Source organism: Canis lupus, chromosome 18 (assembly GCF_003254725.2).
Source record: "Canis lupus dingo isolate Sandy chromosome 18, ASM325472v2, whole genome shotgun sequence".
Taxonomy (NCBI): Eukaryota; Metazoa; Chordata; class Mammalia; order Carnivora; family Canidae; genus Canis; species Canis lupus.
In genome coordinates this window covers 45,376,780-45,399,909 of record NC_064260.1, presented here as the reverse complement: position 1 = coordinate 45,399,909, position 23,130 = coordinate 45,376,780, and the positions used below count along the sequence as shown (strand labels likewise).

The 23,130-nt window shown below is 61.0% G+C and overlaps 1 protein-coding gene across 1 annotated transcript in view; it reads right to left on the bottom strand.

Annotated features, from left to right (window-relative positions):
- Positions 1-12,953, bottom strand: part of MUC5AC (mucin 5AC, oligomeric mucus/gel-forming) — a 30,278-nt gene extending 17,325 nt beyond the window's left edge. The window contains 31 exon segments of the mRNA XM_049096253.1: positions 81-269; positions 359-402; positions 852-1,014; positions 1,233-1,361; positions 1,847-2,003; positions 2,209-2,328; positions 2,330-2,449; positions 3,152-3,331; positions 3,433-3,546; positions 3,650-3,788; positions 3,945-4,096; positions 4,271-4,371; positions 4,673-4,725; positions 4,804-5,059; positions 5,249-5,375; positions 5,878-5,972; positions 6,241-6,405; positions 6,501-6,638; positions 6,713-6,782; positions 7,467-7,577; positions 7,787-7,925; positions 8,189-8,306; positions 8,486-8,611; positions 8,707-8,920; positions 9,011-9,120; positions 9,791-9,881; positions 10,156-10,270; positions 10,546-10,807; positions 10,960-11,010; positions 11,631-11,702; positions 12,856-12,953. Coding sequence (XP_048952210.1) covers positions 81-269; positions 359-402; positions 852-1,014; positions 1,233-1,361; positions 1,847-2,003; positions 2,209-2,328; positions 2,330-2,449; positions 3,152-3,331; positions 3,433-3,546; positions 3,650-3,788; positions 3,945-4,096; positions 4,271-4,371; positions 4,673-4,725; positions 4,804-5,059; positions 5,249-5,375; positions 5,878-5,972; positions 6,241-6,405; positions 6,501-6,638; positions 6,713-6,782; positions 7,467-7,577; positions 7,787-7,925; positions 8,189-8,306; positions 8,486-8,611; positions 8,707-8,920; positions 9,011-9,120; positions 9,791-9,881; positions 10,156-10,270; positions 10,546-10,807; positions 10,960-11,010; positions 11,631-11,702; positions 12,856-12,928 — 3,994 coding nt within the window. The 5' untranslated portion in view covers positions 12,929-12,953.
- Positions 12,954-23,130: the final 10,177 nt, after the last annotated feature.

Sequence of the window (23,130 nt, the reverse complement as noted above, 5' to 3'; positions counted from 1 at the left end):
GGCAGGCTGCCCGTCCTGGGCCCCTCCTGGACTCTCGGGGAGAGGACAGCCCTGCACGGTGCCCAGTGTGTCTGCCTTACCGAGTGAAGGCGTGGAGAAGGAGAAGGTGGTGGGCGGTGCGGGGGTCGTGGAGCTGCAGGTGTACACCTTCCTCTCGATGGTGCCGTTCACCGAGCAGCGGGCGGAGATGCACCCGCCTGTGCCGTCAGTGGTGTGGTAGATGACATCCCCCAGATGGAAGTGCGACCCGTCGTAGGTGCAGACACAGGCTGTGGGGGGAGGGTTGGGCACATGAGGGGCTGGGGGGAAGGTGGGGACCCTGAGACCCCAGACCCCAGCAAGGCCACCCACTGCTCACCCTCAGCATCGTAGACACACTGCACGCCGCTCTCAGTGCAAACACTGGTGGCAGGAGGGAAGAGGTGAGTCCGAAGGTGCAAGGCACCCTTGCTGTGCCAGAGCCGCCCCTCAGCCCAAATGGTGGACATGGGGCCCGAGGTCACACCCTCTCAGGGAGCCCCTGACAATCAGTGAGTGACGGAGGCAGGCGTCTAGCACACAACACACCCTGGAGACATTCTGACAGATATCTCTGCTCCAGGGCAGCTGCCTGGGGGGTCCTCGGGGTGGCATCATGACTCAGCTTCACTGCAACCCCTGCCCACCCCCACCCTGCAACAGGGAGGCGGCTAGCTGGACCCCAGGACCCCCAGGCTGTGGCAACCCATCCCTCCCTGTCCCGAGGGCTGAGGCCCTGGGGAAAGGTGGCCAGGGGGGCCTTTCCCCAAGAGCAGGAGCCAGTGGAACCCCCTCCCTCTCCCGGCTCCTCACCCCTCTGCCCCAGGACTCACCAGGACTGGCAGTTCTCCTCAGAAGGCACAGCTGAGCCTGGCCAGTAGGACTTGCCCTGGACACGGCAGGGCAGCGGCGGGGGTGGGGTTGGGCATGTGGCCACACACTGCATCTGGTCCTCATCGAAGATGGGGGCCTCCGGCGGGCACTTGGGGTAGCAGCCTGCAGCCCAGCGAGGCCTGAGTCCCAGCCAGCTTGCCTCTCTGACCGCCTCGGCCCCATGGCCTCGGCTCAGACCCAGCCCTAGTTCTCACCCGCAGCATGGTGGCAGCATGGGACAGCACCCACAAAGGCACCTCAGGGTGCGGGAAGAGTCCAGCCCAGCCAAGGGTCCCAGGACCCCCAGTACCGCCCCTCTGGCCACCAAGGCAGCAGCCTACCTTCCAGGCCATGCAGGTCGTGCAGACACCGGCCGCTGGGGTTCCGGCAGGTCCTCATGCAGGGCACCCCGCACGGCTGGTAGTGCCACTCACACTGGCCCTCAGGGTTGTAGTAGTCGCAGAACAAGGCTGCAGGCAGGTGGGGGGCTCAGTGGCCCAGCACCAGCCTGGAGCGAGCCACCCAGCGGCCCCAGGCAGGACAGCACACGGGCCGGACAAGCTCCCCCTGCACCCCGACCTTCGACCCAGTCCCGCGGGCTGTTCTCCAGCCATTTCGCTCCCCTCTACCTCCTGGATAGGGCCTCAGAGGGCATAGGCCACAAATGCCCGCGGTACCTGCAGCGTGGGCGCCTGGCCCCTGGGGAGGCCACCCGTTGGGGTGGGGGACAACGGCCAGAGCAGCTCCCCAGGCACGTTCCCCCCAGCCAGGTTCCAGTTGGGTGGGGATGGGGCTCTGCTTACCCCTCTCAGTTCCAGAACACCCTTCCCTCTCCCCACCGACGACACCTATCCGTTTCAGTTTCCTCTCCACCATCCTCTCCCTTCCCATGGGTGACCAGCCTTATCACACTCCCCGTGGGCCCGCTCCACCCTGACGCATCGTGTATACTCACGGCAGATGTCCGGGGTCCTCCAGGACACGCACACGCCCACATCATGGCAGGCCTGGGCGTAGGCGGCCACGGCCGTGCAGAAACATTCACAGTCGCCCCCTGAGTCACAGGCACACGCATCGCCCACACAGGCCTCGTAGTACTTGGCGGGCTCCACCTGGGGGGTGAGGGGAAGAGGCTTGGGTTTCGGGGCCCGGGGCACCCGGCGGTCAGGCCTGCAGTGTGCCCCGACCTGGGCCGGTTTCCCCCAGAGCTCAGGGGGAGCCGAGGGCCGACCACAGGCTGGCCAAGAGGGTAGGAGGCCATGCCGGTGCCCGACCTCTGTCCCCTCCCCCTGGGTGCCCTGGGGAACAGCTGCGTACGTGGGCATGGCAGGCAGCGAACGTGGCGCTGTTGATGATGCTGCACTGTTTCTGGGACCAGGACTTGCGGTAGGGGTTGGCGGTGCAGGGGTCCCTGGGGGCCGGGGCATCGGGGCAGGACTGGGGAGAACTTCCAGCTGTTGCCAAACTCCAGGGTGCTGCCCACCACGGACTGGCTCCGCGTGGTGAAGTCATTGACAGCATTGTCGTCAAAGTTCCCGCACAGCCCGCAGACCCGGCCCTGCAGAGGGGGGCACAGGAGACAGAGCGCTGGGGCTGTGCAGGAGGGGCCGGAGCTCTCCCCTGCCTCCTGTGACCCCATTTGCTGTCCCTGGCCCTCACGTCCCCAAGAGGAGGGGGGCCCAAGCGTGCAGGGGGGCTCTCTGCCTTCACCGTGTGTGGCTGCCCACAGCACACAGGGTCACAGTGGCATCCCTCCTGGGGGACAAGGGCACAGGCGAGACGGCACCACAGGCTGCTTGGTGTCCCCTGAAGACCAGCTCCAGTCCTGACCCGTGAGCACGGCCTCACGTGGACACAGGACCACTGCAGGTGGGGATCCAGCTCCCACAAGGATGTCCTGGGTTGGGGTGGGCTGACAGCGCAGGGCCTGTGACCCCGGGGACATTCGGGCACAGACAGTGAAGACAGTCTGTGCAGGCAGTGGTTGGGGGGACACCTGGGGCCTAGAGGCTCTGGAGGGAGTGAGCGCTGGGACAGTCTGGTGGGACTTCCGGCATCCAGAACCATTAGAAGGAGCCGCGAGTTTTGCCGGTGTCCCAACAGCCCCAGGACACGGTGAAGGGCCTCCTCCCCACCACCCCTCGAGGCTCGCCAGCTGACTCCCCCCTCTGCGTCTGCCCAGTCACCCCACACCCATCCCAGCTGGCCCAGCTGGTCTAGGGCGAGGGAGGGCCATCCCGGGGTGGGGGTGGGGGCCTACCTTGAACTCAGGGCTGAGTTTGAGGAAGATACTGGTCTTCCTGTCCCACAGCAACACCAGGCCAACCTCAGTGTCCACCACCAGGTAGATGCCCATCTGACGGATGGAGTAGGGAGCCGCCTGCCCTGCACCCTTCTCGATCACCTCCACACTGCCACCACTCAGCCTCAGCTCGTAGCTCTGTGCGGGAAGGGGTCACTCGGACCTGTCCCTGCTCCCTTCCCCACATTCCCAGGGGTGCTCCAAGGGGTGCCCCATCCCCGCCTGGCAGCCCCACTCACCCCCAGGAACAGCTTGATGGCCTTGGAGCAGGTGACGCCCGTGGTCCCGCAGGGGACGTTCTCAGTGACCACGCGGAAGGTGGCATTGGCGGTGCTGTTCCCGCCGCAGTGGTCCTGGGGAGAGGGGGAGGCTGTGCCGGCAGCAAGGAGGCTGGGGGGCACCCAAAGCAGCACTGCAGGACCACGGGACAGCTGGGGAGCCCCAGGGACCACGTACCTGAACTAGCGTGTACGCGCAGTCCCCACTGAAGCTGTAGCGCCTCCCGTCAAAGGTGAGGTAGTGGCCGTCCCCGTACACTGCGCAGGTGGCCAGGCAGGGCTCGTCCGTACACTTCCACATCCTGTTCTTACAGGTGCTAGGGGCAGGGACAGGGCCAGTCAGGCCCAGGCTGGGCGCGGGGAGTTGGGGTCGGGGACGAGCCCCTGCAGGGGCCTGACTGGGGCAGGGTCTTCAAGCAGGCCTCGGGGGCTGGGGCTGCACCACCCGGTGCAGGGAAGGCCCCCCTGCTTACCAGGTGTTGCAGCCCACCCAGATGGTCTGGCCGGGCAGGTAGCTGGCCTCGTTGTGCACGCAGGGACAGTCTGTCACAGCGACGCAGCCACCTTTACCGTCGGACACCAGCCCGTCGGGACACACGCAGCCAGGTTCGCACTGGGAGCTGTACTGTGGGGCACAGGGGACACAGCTCAGTGGGCTGGGGATCAACAGCAGAGCCCCCCGCCTCCCACGACCTGCAGTGAGTCTGGAGAGCACTCGGTCAGCCGTCTTCCAGGGACCAGCCTGAGACAGCCACTCGGCAGGTGCCCGTGAAGGGTCCCTGGGGTGTGGGGGACTCACACAGTCCATGTCCAGGGTGAAGCAGCTCTTCTGACAGCCGGCCCCAGTGGCCCCCGGCGTGGCATTGCGACAGTCGAGGTAGACCATGGGTGGGGTGCAGACTGGGGAGGAAGAGGCCATTCAGGGGTCCCCAAACACCACCCACCAGGCTGGCCCTGAGACACACAGCTGCACACAGTGTGTTTCCCAGCAGCCGAGTCTGTGCCTCCTTGGGGCACGGCCAGCGGGGTGTGTGCTTGTGCACAGTGCTCACATGCTCACCACCTCCTCACTGAGCCCAGAGGGCACAGACCGCAGACAGGGAAACCTATGCACACCCACCAGACACACTGACGGGGTGGGGGGTGGGGGTCACCCAGAAGCTTGGAGATAATGAGAGCCCCTCCCTCTCTGCGGGCTCACCTGGGGTGGGAACTTGGCCTCCGATGCAGGTCAGCATGCCTTGCGTGCAGGTGCTGGGAGGAGAGGGTGGTCAGAGGGTCTGCCCACCCCAACTGCCCTGCCCACCAGGCCCAACCGACAGGGGCTCTTACCAGATGGCCCCACGCTCGTGGAGCGACTCCCCGTTGGGGACCATGGAGCCTCCGTGGTAGCAGGGACAGCTGGTTGGCGGCACACACTTGCCCGTGTCATCCATGAAGGTGCCAGTGGGGCAGGTGCAGCCGTCCACAGGGACAAAGTTGATGCCACAGGTGATGTCCTCGTGACTCCGGGACCGGCAGGTGGGCTGGCAGGTGTCGATGTGGTACTGGTAGGTCAGCGACTTAGGGCAGGTGGCCATGGGCTTTGCTGTAGGACGCCAGGCAGGAAGAGGCAGTCAGGATGAAGGGGAGCCGTCACCACACCCCACCCCTGTGCACAGCAGGCCTGCCCCTTGCCGCAGGGTCCCAGGCTGTGCTGGCTGGGTGCTCTGGGCCTCTGAGCCCCACGCGGGGAGGAGGCCATGCAGCACATGTTCCAGTGCAGGGGGACACTCACTGCACACGCTGTCCCTCCAGCCGCTGAGCAGCACCCCGTTGGCAGCGCAGGCGTGCACGTAGGAGGACAGGGCCGCACACAGGCAGTCCTCGCTCTTCTCACAGTTACACGTGTCGAACATACAGTTCTAGGGACAGGGACGCAGGAGCCATTAGGGACCCCCGCACACCCAGGCCCCTCCTCTCCCTGTGTGTCCTTCTTGGGACCCCCACCTGGGCTGGGAGCTCCGCCCCGAGGATGGACGCAAGAGGCCGGGGCCTTGAGGACATGGTGAGCATCCCCCAAGAGCCTGCAGACCCCCAGGACCCCTCCTCAAGTCTGCGCCAGGGCCCCATGCCCTCAGCAGACCGTCTTGGCACCTGACCCCCCTCCAGGTGGGTGCTGGAAGGACCATGGCCCCTCATCTCTGGACAGGTGCCAGCTCAGAGCCCAGAGCATCTCAGCCACCACTAAGGGGTCCCATTTGGACTCCAGGGTCCACGGGCCACGAGCCCTCAGGGGATGTCATCCCGGCTGGAAGCACAGATGAAGGCGAGGCCTCGGGACATCATTGGGTCCTCGCAGAGATGCCCCCGCCTCCTGAGGGCAGCCGCATGGCCAGAGGGCTGAGGCCGGTGGGCGCAGATTACCGAATAGTAGGTGCCAGGGTTCACGGCAGTGTGGCACTGGGCGAAGGGGCCGTGGGGGTCCGTCAGCCGGGAGCACCAGTGCTGAGCATACTTCTCTGTGGACAGAGGAACCAGGGCGGTCGGCGGGCCGGGTGGTCAGCCCCCTGCAGGGTCCCGGCTCCTTCCCAAGCACCCTTGCTAGGTCGGCAGGCATGCAGAGGCCGGGCCTCCCCCGCCCCAGAAACACCCTGTTCCTGTTCTTGCAGAAGTTACCACGGCCGTAATGGGCAATGCGTTGGAAGGTCTGCCTGTTTACCTCCTGAATCCCTCCTTTGGGGCCAGAGGGGACCTCTGTGGCCCCAGGGGTCACCAGCACCCACATACCATTCTCCACGCTGAGGGAGCAGGGGTCCTCGAAGCTGTTCTTGACGTTGGGGCAGGTGGCCTGGGTCTTCCAGGTGTTGGCGAAGGCGGCGGCCGTGCCCTCCACCACGCCGCTGAGGGCACGGAAGTCGTCGGCCTGGTTCTGGTTGAAGTTCCCGCACAGGCCTGGGGGCGGGAGGGGCCGGGAGGGCGGTGTGAGGCCCCGCGAGCCCTGCAGCCCGGGTGGGCTCCGGGCTCCCAGGGACGGCGGTGCCTCTTACCGCAGGTCAGCCCGCGGAGCTCGGGCCCCAGCCTCACGAACACCTGCATGATGGGCACCAGCTGGATGTCCAGCTGCAGGCCCAGGTTGGTCTGGGCGATGATGAAGAAGGTGGAGGGTCTGAAGAGTGTGACGTTGCCTGTGGACACAGGGGTCAAGGCCTCAGTGGGCTGTGAGGGGCGGGACCCTGGGGGGCCAGGGCGGTGCCCTCACCTGCTGAGATGGGCATCTGGGTGTAGATCTGGTTCACAAACACCTCCCCGCTGGCCTTGACTGTGATGACCTGGGAGAGCAGGGGGCGGGGTCAGGGTGGCTGGGGCTCCACCAGCACCCCCGGGGGGCTCTAGAGGCCGTGACCCCTGCCCATGGGGACCCCAGGTACACATGAGGAGGGGCTGACGACCCAAGCACCGCCCCGGGCTCAGCTTATCTGTGTCCCTCAGGATCACACACTCTCTCTGGCAAAAACCCAAGTCATTTTATGACATAGGGAAGATGGAAAAATAAAAAGAAAAAACAAAAATAAATAAACAATAAAATAAAATAGGGAAGTTGTCTTCAATGAAGTGGAGCTACCGGACGTGCCCTGGTCCCTCCTTCCAGGCCTGGTTGGGGCAGGCGTGGACACCCCGGTGGCCCTCCCCAGGCAGGAACCCGTGGGTGGGAGGGTCCTCAGGCTGCACCCTGGTCACTCGCCACCCAAGCCAGGGTCAAGGGCTTGGGCAAAGGGCACTTGTCATGAGGGGCACAGACTCCCCCAACCTGTGTCTGCTCTCACTGTGCCCCTCACCCCCTGGGTCTGCTCTCACTGCCCCCCACCCCCTGGGTCTGCTCTCACTGTGCCCCCCACCCCTCGGGTCTGCTCTCACTGCCCCCCACCCCCTGGGTCTGCTCTCACTGTGACCCCCACCCCCTCGGGTCTGCTCTCACTGTGCCCCCCACCCAGCCCCCCCAGGGCTATGCTCACCGTGTGTCCCCCGCCCAGGCTCAGCGTCAAGCTCCTCAGACAAGTCTCAGTGTCTGTCAGGCCACACTTGCGCAGCTCCGCCAGCACAGTGAAGGTGCTGCTGTTACAGGGCTGCAGACACGGGTCCTCACCCTCTGCCCAGAGGTGCCAGCCCACGGAGTCCTCCCCGCCTCCCCGCCTTCCCCCCAAGATCCTAGGGGGCACATTCCCAGGGTGGCCGCAGACGCAGCATCTACATGCAGCCCAGGCAGGGGGTGAGCTGGTCAGAGACTCGTGGCCGAAAGCCACTCCGTCGGGAGCAAGGACCTTGGGGCCCGTACCTTGACCAACACGTAGCTGCAGTCCCCGTGCACTGTGTACCGCCTCTCGTCAAACGTGGAGAAGTGGGCGCCCCCCAGCACTGAGCAGGTGCCTGGGCACGGCACCTCTTGGCAGCTCCACTGGCCTCTCAAGCAGGTGCTGAGTACAGGTACAGCCCATGTGTGTGCGGCCCCTGGAGCATCCAGCCCCAACCTCCGCACTGGCAGGTGGACAGGGGTCTTGCCGAGGCCCACCCACATCACTGCACAGACCAGGGCCCATCAGGATCTGCATGGAGAGCCACCGGCCTATGCCCAGGGCCCCGAGTGAGAGGTGACAGCCAGCATGGGGCCATGGCCCCCAGAGCAACCTTCCTAGGATGTGTCCAGGGGGTACAGGAGGGCAGGGGCTTGGGGTCCTACCAGTTGGTGCAGTCTGTGGAATAGACGGCCCCCGGAGCGTACGTGGCCCCGTTGTACACACAGGCACACTGGGAGGCAGGAATGCAGCCGGTCTGGCCAATGTCATCGAGCACCATCCCTGCAGAAGCAGGCAGGCCAGTATGGCAGGTGCCAGGCTGTGTCCACCACTGGACAGGTGGAGGGGGCCGGCCCTCTGCCCAAGGTCACCCTGACCTTCAGGGGCTCCTCAGACCCAGGGGCCCAGAGCACATCTGTGTGAGGCTTAGGGGGGCGGGCGAGGCTGGGGGCTCCTCTCACCCTCGGGGCAGAAGCAGCCAGCCATGCAGTGGTCCTCGCAGAGCTGGGAGTGCTCTGGGTTGGAGCAGGTGTCGGCGCAGGGCGAGCCACACTCCCGATACTGCATGTTGAGGGGGCAGGTCTGGGCTGCAGGGCAGAGTGCGGGGCCACGTCATGTCCTGCCCCCGCCTCCGGGCCAGGGCAGGGGACACGACGGGGCCGGGGCCTGCTCGGGCACTCACGGCAGAGGTCGGGGCCCCTCCAGTCCAGGGGCAGCCCCCCAGCGTGGGCGCACTGGCGGGAGTACTCGGCGAGTGTGTGGCAGATGCAGCTGCTTGGGTTGGCGTGCTCGCAGGCACAGAGGTCGTGCCGGCAGGCCTGCACATAGCTGCTGGCGTCCACCAGGGCGCTGCAGCCCGAGAACAGCCTGCTGCTCAGGATCTCCTCACAGATGCTCTGGGGGCGGAGCCGGGAGTCCACACTGAGTCCTGGACTCAGCCCCACCCAGTCTGGCCCCTCCAGGCGCCCGTTCACTACAGGGCTTACAGAGCCAGGTGAGCAGTCCATCATGGGCACAGGGACAGGGTCCTGACACTGCTCTGTGGGGCCGTCCATCTTCTGCAGATTCCCAAACTGGATTGGGGTGAGCTTGACACCTGCGGGAAGCCCGATGTCAGGCCATTGGGTTCCCAGCCCCTCTGCACCATCCCCCAAGACACCTGGGCTGTCCACCGCACCCCCACACACACCTTCCACACTGCGGGGCTAGCCAGTGGCCACAAGGGGTGGCAGGCAGAGGCCTAAGGCCTGGTAACTGAGGCAGGCAGCCCTTGGAGCCCAGCCTGCCGGGCCAGGGCCACCGGACACTTGCGCAGGTCCACTCCCCCACGGCTAAAAGCGCCTTATGGGTGAGCTTCATGGGCTTCACGGGCCAGGTGAAGGGGATGGGGCTGGGGACTTGGGCTGCTGTGGGTCACATGAAATGCCACGTCTTGGCCACAAAGACCAGAGGCCCAGGACACAGTGACAGGGTATGATTGGAGGCGGGACTGCCACTCCCCACAGGGATGTGTGGTCATGATGGGAACAGGAGGCCATGCAAAGGCCGTGCGTCAAGGTTGGTGGCCAAGTGTACAGGTGGGTACGTGTGTGCACGGGGATGGTGCAGGTGCCTCTGTGTGTACCTGTGTGCATGTCTACAGTGTCCGTGTGCAGCTCTGTGTGTGTGTGTGTGTGTGTGCATAGCATGTAAGCTGGGGACATCTGACCAGGACGTGGGCCCATAACATCCCAGGAGCCACTGGGCAGCCATGGCGAGGGGCCTACCATGGGAGAGGAACTCGTTGAACACGGGCTCGCTATTGAAGTCTCCACACAGCCCACAGGTCTGGTTGGCGTACTTGGCGTCCAGCTCCAGCTGCAGTGAGAGCCCATGTCAGACGCCGACCCCACAGAGACATCTCAGGATGCGGAGGACGGACGAGGTATGGGATGTTCCACCCCTCCCCGCGCTCCCCACCGCATGCCTGTGGGGTCTCATGGTGGGGGTGGGGGATCCTAGTTCTCCCCCAGCCTCTGGGCCACCCCTCCTCACTGGCCCACCCACCTTTGCCCAGTGCACTTGGTTCCCTCTCTGGGGAGGCTGTGGGGCTGGCAGTGCCCCCCACCCCAACCCTGGGCCCTAGCCTCACCAGGAGGCTGTCGTCCTGGCTCCACATGAAGACCAGGCCCAGCCTGGCCACCACCTTCAGGGAGTTGCTGCTGTGCTCGATGAGGACCCCGGACTGGCTGAAGGGCAGCTGAATTCTGTGGAGAGAGGGTCCAACTGAGGCCCCGAGGGCTCACAGGGATGGGCCATGGAGCTCTGACCCTTGGCTGGAGGCAGGCATGGGGGGGGCGCCTACAGGCAGATGGGACAAGACCACTGTGCCCTCGGATGGTGCCAGCGGGTGTGAGAAGGACAGGGGACCCTGGAGCACGGGTATCATGAGGGCCTGGGAAGAGGACCGTTGCAGGGGCCGGGGGCCCAGCACAGAGGCCTGGGGACAGCCTCCCATCCCCCCACGATCCCCCAGACTCACAGCTGCCCGTTGGCCAGGACGGCATTCTTGGTCAGCTGGATGACCATGCCGTCGAGCTTCATGGTGACTCTGATGACTGTGGTGGCGTTGGACTCGAGGCCGCGGCGGAGCTGGATGTTGAAGTCCTCATAGGCAGCCCCACAGTGTGCAGAGAGGACGTAGTTGCACAGACCCGGGAAGTGGAAGATGTCCCCGTCGAAGGTCTTGTAGTGGAAGTTGCCCCACGTGCTGCACACTCGCCCGTTGTGCGCTGGGTTCAGGGCTGCGGGCCGAGGTGGTCCTCAGAGTGCTGCCCTGTGCCCACGCCAGGGACGCTGCCACCCAAGAGCTGGGCGTCTAGGGAGGATGCTCCGGGGAATGGGGACCCCTCCAGGCTGCGCTACCAGCCCCCTCACCTCACGGACCCTCACTCACCTCGAACCACGGGGGCCATCCGCAACGGGGGGAGGAAGTGGAGCGAGTGGCCTGTGGGAACAGGGACACGGTGTCACAGCACCTGCCCGCCCAGTGTCGGCTGCAGTTGGGCATCTCCACCGCCCTCGCCAACCCTGCTGGCTGCAGGCCCAGCTCCGAGTCTGGATCAGGTCCACAGGGGCAGCAGCTTCCCCTCCCAGGCACCCCAAGGGGCTGTGAGCCCTCAGGCCCGGGACTCTCCTTGCTCGTGGACCGTCCTTGCATCCAGAGTCTCAGAAACACCTGAGGCAACTCCAGGGGCTCAGGACAACACCTGGGGTTCTGGGCACATGCCAGCCTTCCCGAGCCCAGCTGGGGAAATGACTCTCCTGGAGCGGCACGCCCAGCGTGGTGGCACAGAAGCACCTGGGGAGGCCACCCCGCCAGCCCCGCCCAGGCCAAGAGCACGCATATGTGGCCACAACATCAGGAGTCGTGGGCAGATGAGAGGACATGGCTGTGAGGTCAGCGGGCCTCTCGCCTGTCTGCCCGTCTGAAGCTGCGATGCAGAGACAAGCAGCCTTCAGGGGGGCACCGTGACCAGGTGACTGACTGAGGTGTCCTCCGGCCCCCCAGACTCTGGCCCCCGGGGAGTGGGGCAGGGCAGCCCTGACAGGTGGGGATCGACTCACCACCAGGCACCTGGGGGCCGGGAAGGAGGACTTGGGACTTGCCATGTTCCGCAGAGCTGTCCTGGGCCCGGCCTATGGGAAGAAGAGGATGCGGGGCCTGAGCCAGGCGGACAGGGCACAGACAGAAGGATGGGCAGATGGAAGGGTCGGGGCAGGTGGGGGTCCTGTCTGTTTAGGGCTGGGGACACTGCCCGTGTCAGGGCCACGACCCTCTGTGAGCTCCCCCAGCTTGCCTGGCGGCCCTGTCACAGCATCTCCCATCTTCATTCATACTGAACATCTCCCCACTTGGGACATGGGAGACCCAGCCCATGGGGGGATCAGACGGTAAAAGCAATGGGTTGGCTGCCACGTGTCAGCCGACCCGTCACCAGGGCTCTGGGGGAGAGTGTGGAGCGGGAGGGGTGGCCTGGCCCACAGCCTGGCCCTGCAGGGACTGTCTACAGTTGTCCCTGACGCAGGTGCCCAGGGAACCCCCCAGCACACGGTGGCTGGAGGCTGAGCACCTCGGGAACGGTGCCCCCTCGGCCCAGGCAGCATCCCCTGGGGCACAGTCCCCCCAACACCTGCCCAGGACCCAGCTGTCCCCTGGGACGCAGAGGCCACAAGGTGCAGACCCTGGTGGTAAGGGACCTCAGAGGGTCTGTGAGCCTCTTCCCTGCCTCCTCATGTCATGGACCTCACTATGACACCTTCCCCCAAGCCCGAGATCCCCGGGAGCCCCGCCTTGAGGCCCCAATGGGGACACGTGGTGAGAGGCTCCCAGGGTCAGGTGGGCAGCTCTGCTGGCCCAGGGGCCCCAGGACCTGCTCGGAACAGGGGGCAGAGGCAGCGAGCAGCTGGAAAACACACGTGGATGGACGTGTCAGCCGGAGGCCAGCCTGCTCACTGGGAAGGCAGGCCAGGGCTTGGAGACACCAGGTTCCTGCTTCTCCACATCAGGGGAGCAGCCCAACCTCAGGGGTCCCTGCCCCACCTCGGACCCCTGCAGCCCCGAGAGCTCCTCCCCGGCCCCACAAGCCAGAACCCCCAAGATGTGAGGGCCAGGGGCCACGCAGCCAGGAGCCGCTCCCAGACATGCTGTAGCTCGTCTGGAGGCCAGGGCAGGACTCTGAGCTGCCTCCTGCCCTCCCCGGGCCAGAGCTGCCCCAGGATGTAGGGAATCCACAGGGAGGCCAGGGCAGGGCCCGGCCAGCCTGGGAAAGCCTCTCAGCGGGAGCCTTACCTGTGCCCCGGGCACAGGCCAGGGTGAGGACCAGGGCCCAGAGTGGGGCCAGCCTCCTCCAGCTGACACCCATCCTGCGGATGGAGGAGAGCGGTCCCCAGGGGCAGCGTCTGAAGAAGGACCTGAGTGGGCAGGAGCCTTTTGTAGCCTCAGAGCTGGCTCAGGCCCCAGTGGGTGGGTGGGGCGGGGCCTGCCGTTCCCCCCACCCAGGTAAACAGTGGGCACTCACCCGGGGCTGGCCAGCAGCCCAAGACTGGCAGAGACGGGCATAGCTGCCAGGTGGGCTTGGCTTCCCGAGGGCTTCCTGAGGCCTGGCCTGGAGGGATCCCCATGCCATGCCCCTGGACGGCTTCTGTGTGGCCGGACCCCTGAGATCCCCATACCTCGAAAGCCTGGACTTCCCTGGGCTGTTGGGACTGCCAGGGCCACCCCCTCTCTGGACATGGGCTCAGGGGGCAGCACCTCCAGTGACAGGACCCTGACCTCCATTCAGCTTGGCCTTGGACCCAGCCATGTTCCAGTTCCTGGCTCCAGATGGGCAGTGGGCAGCCCCAGGCCAGCCCATGGCCACCAGGGGTGGAAGTGGCTGCACCCACTGGGCTGGGATGCTGCTGACTGGCTTACCCCAGAAATCATCCCAATGAGAGGGCTGAGAAGACAGGGTGGTGTCACGGACATATGAGGGTCGGGTCTGTAGGGGTGCTGGACACTGGACTGAACTCTCCCCCACAGGGAGGCCACACACCCACCATGACCAGCAGCTCCACTGCCTGCGAGCAGCCCAACCGGAAGTCCCAGCCGGGCACGGCGGGGAGCTGCAAAGGGAGTGGGAGCAGCTGGGCCGGGCCATTCCCAGCACCGGTTTCCTGCTCTGGGGGCCTGTCCCAAGCTCCTCATGGTCACCTGATTTTCTGTCTCTGACCTATCCCCTCCCCGTACCCCGGCTTGGCCCTGGAACCTAGAAGAGAGCACCGCGTGTGTGCATTGGGGGAGTATGGGGAGTGGGGTTATGAGTGATGGATCGTGTGGGAGCAGGAGCCTGAGGGGGGGAGTGTGCCCACCAGGCTTCCCTGCTCAGCCTTGGAAGGGGAAAGCCTGGTGGGGGGGTCCCCAGGAACAGGCAGGGTGGACAGGTCTGGCTCCAAAGGACTGTGATGGTCTTTCTTTGATGGTCAGGAGAGTGAACGGTGGGAAACAGGCCGTGGGCGAGACCCTGGTAGGGGAGGGTGAGGGACACACAGGCCTGCCCTCCTCACACACCCAGAAAGGCAGGGAGGCAACCGGTCAAGCAGTGCCCTGCCAGCACTGGACACAAGCCTGAATGGACACGCGACCCTAGGTCCTCTGAGTCACCAGCCTGGCCCTCTGGGACATGCTCTGCACAGACAAGGCTGGGCTGAGTCACCCAGGCAGATGGGCAGTGGCAGCCCCGGGCCAGCCCATGGCCACCAGGGGTGCAAGTGGCCGCACCCACTGGGCTAGGGAGCTGCTGACTGGCTTACCCCAGTAATCGCCCTAATGAGAGGGCTCAGAGGCAGGGTGGTGTCATGGACACCCAGCCCCAGGCCACACGCATGTGAGCGTTGGGTCCTTTAGGGTGCTGGGTACTGGAGCTGACTTCTCCACGGTCCTGGAACTCTGGGCACCCAGCCCTGGCCTGACCCCAACCCCGCCCCTGCCCAGCCCAGGTGTCTCAAACAAGGTGACCAGGACAGAGGACATTGGTTTCCATGCTGCCTGTCCCCCCTTCTAGGAACGTCGGGTTTCCTACCCTGGGCTTGTCACTTCCTTCAGGGCACAGCCAGGGCCCCATAGCAGGTGACCCACTCGGTTCTAGTCACTCAGAGCACCCCTGCGGCTGCTCCCCAGCCGTTCTCCACGGGGCCTCAGCAGGTGCTCTGTCCAGGCCCAGCTTTGGGCAAGAAAGGGGGCAGCTTCACAGCTCTTCCCCACTGGGGCCCCGTGGGCTGGTGTTCTCCCGCCAGGACAAGGAGGTGAGCACAGACAGTCCTGCCAGGGCGCCCAGGCAGCTGGGAGCCAGGCCTCCCTCCACAGCCTGGTGCCCTCCAGGGACTGCTGTGGGGAAACACCCCAGTTCCACCCTCCAACCCAGAAGTCGGCACCCCTCTCCCCCCAGGAGTCAAGCCAGACCTCCCATGATCTCAAAGCAGAGCTGGTCACATTCCCACTTTGTGCAGGGGAGTGGAGAGCGTCTCAGACACCACAGGATCCTGCTCACCAGCCCCCTCTCGGGTGGTCCCAAGTCTGGCTGGCTGCTCCAACACACGGAGAGCATGCAGCGTGGCAGGAGGTGTTTACCCGACTCTGAGGATGACACAGGTGGGGGGCACCTGGCCAGGGCTGGCGATCTGGACTTGGGGAGAAGGTGGTCACCCCCCAGCTGTGTGCCCCAGGCCTGCACGTCACCCTCCCTGGGCCTGAGCTTCCTCCTCTGGGAAACAATGACCACGGGACCAGCTGCTCAGAGACGTGAATCAGAGAAGCATCCGCTCGGCTTCCTTTGGTCCCCAGAAGTGTCCCCACTGCCCCGTGGGCCCGCCACCCCAGCCCGGCCCCTGAGACTTGGGCTAGCAGGGCCTTGGCCGAGCTCCCACTTCCTCATCCCTGAAACGACCTGACAACCCTGTGCTGTGTCATTTCTTGGACTTTTGCACATTAATGAGTGTGGGATGGTGGCACCCCCGAAGGATGTCACGCCCTGCACTGTGGAGGTTAAACAGGCGGTACCTAAATCACTGTGCAGCTCCCGGCCCACGGCGGCCCAGCACTCAGGGACCTGCGGCCCCGCCTGCGGCCGAGCCTGCTGCACAGGATGTCCTGAGGGTGCGGGTGGGGCGCCGGCAGCCCCCACCCAGGGAGCGGGTGCTATGCTCGCTGGCGTCACAGATGGGGAAATGGGCACTGGAGGAGGGTTACCGCGCGTCCCGGGCGATAGGGAAGGATTTCTCAGCAGGGACAGGCCGTGAAGAGGAAGTGGGCTGGGGCTCTGGGAGCCGCTGATACCAAGGCCGGATTATCTATGGGTGCTGTTGACAGAAAGGGCAGGCTTGAGCCGCTGTCTCCAGGCCAGGAGCTTCCTTGATAAGGACAGAGACGACCCCGGCCGTCCCTGCTTTGCCCTGGGGGCCCCAGGAGAGGCATCGGGCAATGCCCGCAGTGGGGGTCAGCGTCCTGGGCCTGACAGGGTGAGAATCTCACAGCCCGATGGGCTGGGGGTCAGGGGCGTGCTCTCTCCACGCGAGAGAAAGGGAGCGGAGAGTAAATTTGGTTTTACGGTGGGGCCGCACTGATTTGAAACCTTCGTGCGTGTGTTTATTTATCTGAATCATTGGACAAATAGAATTCCTCCAGAAAGCTGGGCTGGCCCGCAAGGACCAGCTTCCCCTGCACCCCCACGCCCGGTGAGGTGAGGGCCTCGCACCCCCACTCCCACCCCGTTAACCCCAGAGCCCCAGGGGTCAGTGACAGTGCAGGGGGCACCACCCACTGGGGTTGTTCCCCGAAGGCAAGCATGTTTGTGTCCTAGGGGTCAGGGAGAGGCTCACACGTTCCCCCTCCTCTGCCCCCAGGGACTACCAGCCCCACCAAGCACCATTGGCAGTGCTGTCCCCCACCCAACCCCGGGCACGGGGACCTGCCAGGCCACTTGGTCACAGGAAGCGGGGACAGAATGCACTGTCATCCTCACATCCTTCTCCGCAGCTCCCCAGGGCACGGGGGCCACCGGTCAGCCCCTCTGATGTGAGGACTAGAAGAACACCAGCGCTGCACGGGGCTGTGGGGGCGAGGGTCCGTCTAATACTATCAGCACATTTAAAAAGTCTTTTTCTCAGTATAAAATCGTATTTGCAGTAATTAAAGCACCACTTCTGCGTATGTCCTGAAAAGACTTGAAAGCAGGGTCTCGAGATGTTTGCAACCCACATTCGAAGCGGCATTAGTCACAGCAGCAAAGAGGCGAAGCAGCCCAAGTGTCCATCGACAGAGGAGGGGATAAACCTGGCCATCCACACGCTGGACGGTCACTCAGCCTGAACAAGGAGCGACGCGCTGACACCTGCCACAGTGTGGGTGGACCTGGAGGAGGTGATGCTGAATGACACGGGCCAAATACCGGGAGACACATCCTGCAGGATTCCACCCACACGAGGTCCCTAAAGTCTCCAGATTCACAGGGTCAGAGAGTGGACCATGAGCACAGGGCTGGGGGACGGACAGGGTCAGGGTCTCCTGGGGACAGAGAGTGGACGGTGGTCACGGGGAGGGATGGGGGCCAGTGTCTCCTGGAAACAGAGGGTGGATGGTGGTCACAGGGCCAGGGGAGGGATGGGGTCAGCATCTCCTAGGGACAGAGAGTGGACGATGGTCACAGGGCCGGGGAACAGATAGGGGTCAGTGTCTCAGGGGGCCAGAGTCTCCGTTTGGGACAATGGATAGTCCTGGAGACGGATGGTGGGGACGCTGCACACCAGTGTGAATGTGCATAGTGGTCCTGAGCTGTGGCTTAGAGACGGTGAAGACGGTACATTTTGTTACGCGTGATTTTTCTAATTGGAATAAAAACTAAAGCAAAATCCCCGCCTTGAGAAAACACCCGTGAGTAATGTAGGTAGACCTTGGCAGATCTAAAGGAGGCATTTGCAGCAAACTTTCCGAGCCTGTTTGGAGCCCAGGGGTCCTCCTGCCCCACGGCCCCTCCCGCCGTCCTAGCCAGAGGGGCTTCGGCTGCCCCAGTTGCCCAGGTTTGTATAAAATACAAATAAACAGGCTGTGTCTCTGGGTATGTTCACAACAGCAATGGCTTGGTGGTTGCTGAGCCAGGCTGGGGGCTGGACCAGCGCCCCTGGGGCACCCTCCGTGAGGGCTAGAAGCCTGGAGGTGCTGAGGAACCACCCTGCCTGGGGCTCCCGCTCAGCAAACCAGGCCCCGGGACCCTGAGGACGTCCCTGAGGGCGAACAGCCCCGGTGCTCTGTGCCAACCTGCTCGGCACCCGCCCCCCACGCTGCACCACGGCTGGGCTGTGATACCCCACCTCCCTCCACCTGGCCTCCAGTTGGGGGGGGAACGAGCCCACATTGGGGCAGACCCTATGCGCTCCCCCTTCCACACTTCGGCTCCCCCAGGATGCCAACAGTTCCCCTTTGCCTGGGGCTGCCCCAATTTTCAGTTTGAAAGTCCCAGGACTCTCTTTCTTCCCCAGGACCCAGGAGAGCCAGCCACCCTGGCCCTGCCCACGGGACTCATGCGGACTCATGCCGACCACACAGAAAGCCACGAGGTGCCGGGCAGGCAGGCACTGGGGACCTCGGGAGAAGTCCCCTGCTCTGAAGCCGGTGGCCAGGACCCAGACGCGTGGCCCTCGGCTCCAGTGGGGCAGGTCAGCCCAGCCCACCCTGCCGACACCCATGGGCCTGGGCAGAAGGAAGCTCCAGGGGCTCTGTCCTGGGACCCATGGAGTCCACCCCCTTGGGCAACTGCATTCCCATCAGGCTTGGGTTTGGGCCACTCTGGTGGGAGCAAGGTGGGGTCCTGAATTTTCATTCGAGACACCCTGGTGACCTTCAGACTGAGCACTTCTGTGTGTCCGTGGCATTTGGATTTTTTTAGATTGGGTTTTTTTTTTTTAATCAATTTGTAGGGATGCCTTTATATACTCGATACAAGTTATTTGTCGGAAGTTTGTGGGATGCCTGGGGGGGCTCAGCGGTTGAGCATCTGCCTTTGGCTCAGGGTGTGATCCTGGGTCCTGGGATCGAATCCCGCATCATGGTCCCTGTATTGAGCCTGCTTCTCCCTCTGCCTGTGTCTCTGCCACTCTCCCTCTCTCTCTGTGTGTGTGTGTGTGTGTGTCTCTCATGAATAAATAAATAAAATCTTTAAAAAATTTGTATTTACTCATGAGAGACACACACAGAGAGAGAGGCAGAGGCACAGGCAGAGGGAGAAGCAGGCTCCATGCAGGGAGCCCAATGTGGGACTCGATCTTGGGTCTCCAGGATCATGCCCCGGACCAAAGGCAGCGCTAAACCACTGAGCCACCCGGGCTGCCTGAGTAAATAATTTTTTTTTTTAAGTTTCCACCGTGAATATTTTTTCATTGCATCTTTTCATGAAATTTTAATTCTGATGGAGCCAAATTTATTCATTTTATCTTCTGTAATTGATGTGTCTGTGTCCTGCTTGGCAGCCTTTGCCTCAAAGTCCTAAGGATATGCTCCCAGAAGTGCTTCTACAAGTTATACCACGCACTTTGCATGTAGGACAGCGACCCGCCTGGAAACGTTCCTCACGTGTGGTGTGTCACAGATGCCAGCCTCACGTGTGTCCCACCTGCAATTGCCCCAGCGCTGCTGGCATTCCTGGTGCGTCTGGCATAGATGGAGTGGCCGCGTGCGTGGGTCTGGCTCTGGGCCCCTCTGTCCCACCCACCTGTGGTCTGCCTCTCTACCCCTGTCCCTCGATCTTGATTAACAAAGTCTAGGGAATGGTGGTAATTCCTCAGGGTGGCCCTTTGAAGCTCCCGTGGCTGCGCGAGGTCTCTATGTGGCCCAGCAAACCCTAGACCGAGCTTGTCGAGGCCTAAAAAGCAGCTGGGATTTGGATGAGGACGGAGTTCACGGGTCGGAGGGGAAGCAGAATCCTACCAGCGCCACGTCCTCCAGTCTGCTCACGTGATGTGTCTCGCCATCTACTGTGTTCCTTTGAGGTCACTCCCAGCAATGCCCTGTGGTTTTCCAGAGAGATCGTGCATATATCTTGTTTGATTTATTCCTAAGTATTTGGAAAGTTTTTTATTTTTAAAGATTTATTTATTTATTTAATTTTTTTAAAAAAATTTTATTGGAGTTCAATTTGCCAACATTTAGCATAACACACACAGTGCTCATCCCACCAAGTGCCCCCCTCAGTGCCCATCACCCAGTCACCCCAACCCCCTGCCCACCTCCCCTTCCACTATCCCTTGTTCATTTCCCAGAGTTAGGTGTCTCTCATGTTTTGTCACCTTCATTGATATTTTCACTCCTTTCCCTTTATTCCCTTTCACTAATTTTTATATTCCCCAAATGAATGAGACCATATAATGTTTGTCCTTTTCCGATTGACTTATTTCACTCAGCATAATGCCCTCCAGTTCCATCCACGTCGAAGCAAATGGTGGATATTTGTCATTTCTAATGGCTGAGTAATATTCCACTATATACATAGACCACAGCTTCTTCATCCATTCATCTTTCAATGGACACCGAGGCTCCTTCCGCAGTTTGGCTATTGTGGACATTGCTGCTATAAACATCGGGGTGAGGGTATTATGCTGAATGAAGTAAGCCAGTCGGAGAAGGACAAACATTATATGTTCTCATTCATTTGGGGAATATAAATAATAGTGAAAGGGAATATAAGGGAAGGGGGAAGAAATGTGTGGGAAATATCAGAAAGGGAGACAGAACGTAAAGACTGCTAACTCTGGGAAACGAACTAGGGGTGGTGGAAGGGGAGGAGGGCGGGGGGTGGGAGTGAATGGGTGACGGGCACTGGGGGTTATTCTGTATGTTAATAAATTGAACACCAATAAAAAATAAATTAAAAAAAATAAAAATAAACATAGGGGTGCAGGTGTCCCTGCATTTCATTGCATCTGTATCTTTGGGGTAAATCCCCAGCAGTGCAATTGCTGGGTCGTAGGGCAGGTCTATTTTTAACTCTTTGAGGAACCTCCACTCAGTTTTCCAGAGTGGCTGTACCAGTTCACATTCCCACCAACAGTGCAGGAGGGTTCCCCTTTCTCCACATCCTCTCCAACATTTGTGGTTTCCTGCCTTGTTAATTTTCCCCATTCTCACTGGGGTGACGTGGTATCTCATTGTGGTTTTGATTTGTATTTCCCTGATGGCCGGTGATGCGGAGCATTTTCTCATGTGCTTGTTGGCCATGTCTATGTCTTCCTCGGTGAAATTTCTGTTCATGTCTTTTGCCCATTTCATGACTGGATTGTTTGTTTCTTTGCTGTTGAGTTTAATAACTTCTTTATAGATCTTGGAAACTAGCCCTTTATCTGATATGTCATTTGCAATAATCTTCTCCCATTCTGTCCGTTGTCTTTGGTTTTGTTGATTGTTTCTTTTGCTGTGCACAAGCTTTTTATCTTGATGAAGTCCCAATAGTTCATTTTTGCTTTTGTTTGTCTGGCCTTCGTGGATGTATCTTGCAAGAAGTTACTGTGGCTGAGTTCAAAAAGGGTGTTGCCTGTGTTCTTCTCTAGAATTTTGATGGAATCTTGTCTCACATTTAGATCTTTCATCCATTTTGAGTTTATCTTTGTGTATGGTGTAAGAGAGTGGTCTAGTTTCATTCTGCATGAGGATTCCAATTTTCCCAGCACGATTTATTGAAGAGACTGTCTTTTTTCCAGTGAATAGTCTTTCTTCCTTTGTCAAATATTAGTTGACCATAAAGTTGAGGGTCCACTTCTGGATCCTCTAGTCTGTTCCATTGATCTCTGTGTCTGTTTTTGTGCCAGTACCACACTGTCTTGATGACCACAGCTTTGTAGTACAACCTGAAATCTGGCATTGTGATGCCCCCAGCTATGGTTTTCTTTTTTAATATTCCCCTGGCTATTCGGGGTCTTTTCTGATTCCACACAAATCTTAAGATGATTTGTTCCAACTCTCTGAAGAAAGTCCATGGTATTTTGATAGGGACTGCATTAAATGTGTAAATTACCCTGGGTAACATTGACATTTTCACAATATTAATTCTTCCAATCCATGAGCATGGAATATTTTTCCATTTCTTTTTGTCTTCCTCATTTCCTTCAGAAGTGTTCTGTAGTTTCTATTTGAGAGAGAGAGAGAGAGAGCAACAGCTGGTGGGAGGCAAGGGCAGAGAGAAGCAGTCTCCCCTAGAAGCAAGGAGCCCACACGTGGGACTCCATCCCAGGACTCCGGGATCATAACCTGAGCCAAAGGCAGACGCTTCACAGACAGAGCCCCCCAGATGCCCTATATCTGAAGAGTTTTTAGCGCTAATTTCCAGTCGCTGGTTTCAGCATTATTGTCGGGGAATACTTTCCTGTGTGTTGACAGTCTTAGGCTGGATCCTGACCCCAAAGACACCCAGGCCCCAGTCCATGCGACCTGTGGGTGAAAGGGACTTTGTAGGTGTTATTAAAGCTCATGGGATGGGGCATGGGGTTTCCCTGGAGGGTCTCAGGATCTCAGTGTGACAAGGTCCACGGCCCTTATATGAAGGAGGCAGGAAGACCTGAAAGGAAGCAGCAGGAAAAAGGTGGGGGAAGCGAGGTCGGGGGGAGAAGACCCATCAACGGGGGTGCCGATGGGGGACAGGCCGCAAGCCAGGGAACACGATCACCTCCAGGAGATGGGTGGAGCAGGGGGCAGGTTCCCCTGAGCTTCCAGAAGGAGCATGTTTTCTCTGTTGACGCCTCCATCAAAACTTCTGCTGATGTTTAAATTGAGCCATTGGCTTTATCTTTGCTTCTGAATCCAAGCTCTTTCCCAGATCTGAGACCCGTCAACAACGTCTCCCGTCAATGGCCGCTCATTGCATCCGCTTCACGGGCCCAGCCAAGAAGCAGCAGGTTTCACCACGAGGAGGCTGTTTCCAGACTCCTTTCATGGGTCTTGCTTCTGGAGATGCAGCTAACAGACCTTGCCTTACCCGGGCCACCAAGATCTTCTAGAAGTTTATGACTTTAGGTTTTATATTTAGGTCCAGGTCCATGTTGAGGGAATTTGTGAACGTGGTGTGAGGTAGGGCTGGAGTTGTGTCTCACCTCCCTTCTTTCTTCTTTCTCTTACACGTCAATGTCCAATTATTTCCACACCATTTGCTGAAAAGACAGGTTAAGATATTTCAACGTTTTTTTTTTTCAGTGAGGCCATTTATTCAAGGATAATTGTGGATTCCCATGGAGCTGTAAGAAATAATCCAGAGGTTCCATGTCCCCTCTACCCAACCTTCTCCCCATGGTGACAAAACCGTAGCAGGAGGTCTCAGCCAGGCTCTGACGCTGACACTCAGGACAAGGAACCTTGCCAACCCCACAAGGAACCCTCATGCCGTTCCTCTACCGAACCCCTACCCACGCCCACCAGCTACATAACCACCCCTGGCAACCACACCTCCGTTTTCTATTTCGATCATTTTGTTGTTTCAAGAATAGTCCCCAATCTTCAAGGATTGGCTTTTTCATCCAGCATAATTCTCCGGAGATTCACCTCAGATTGTTT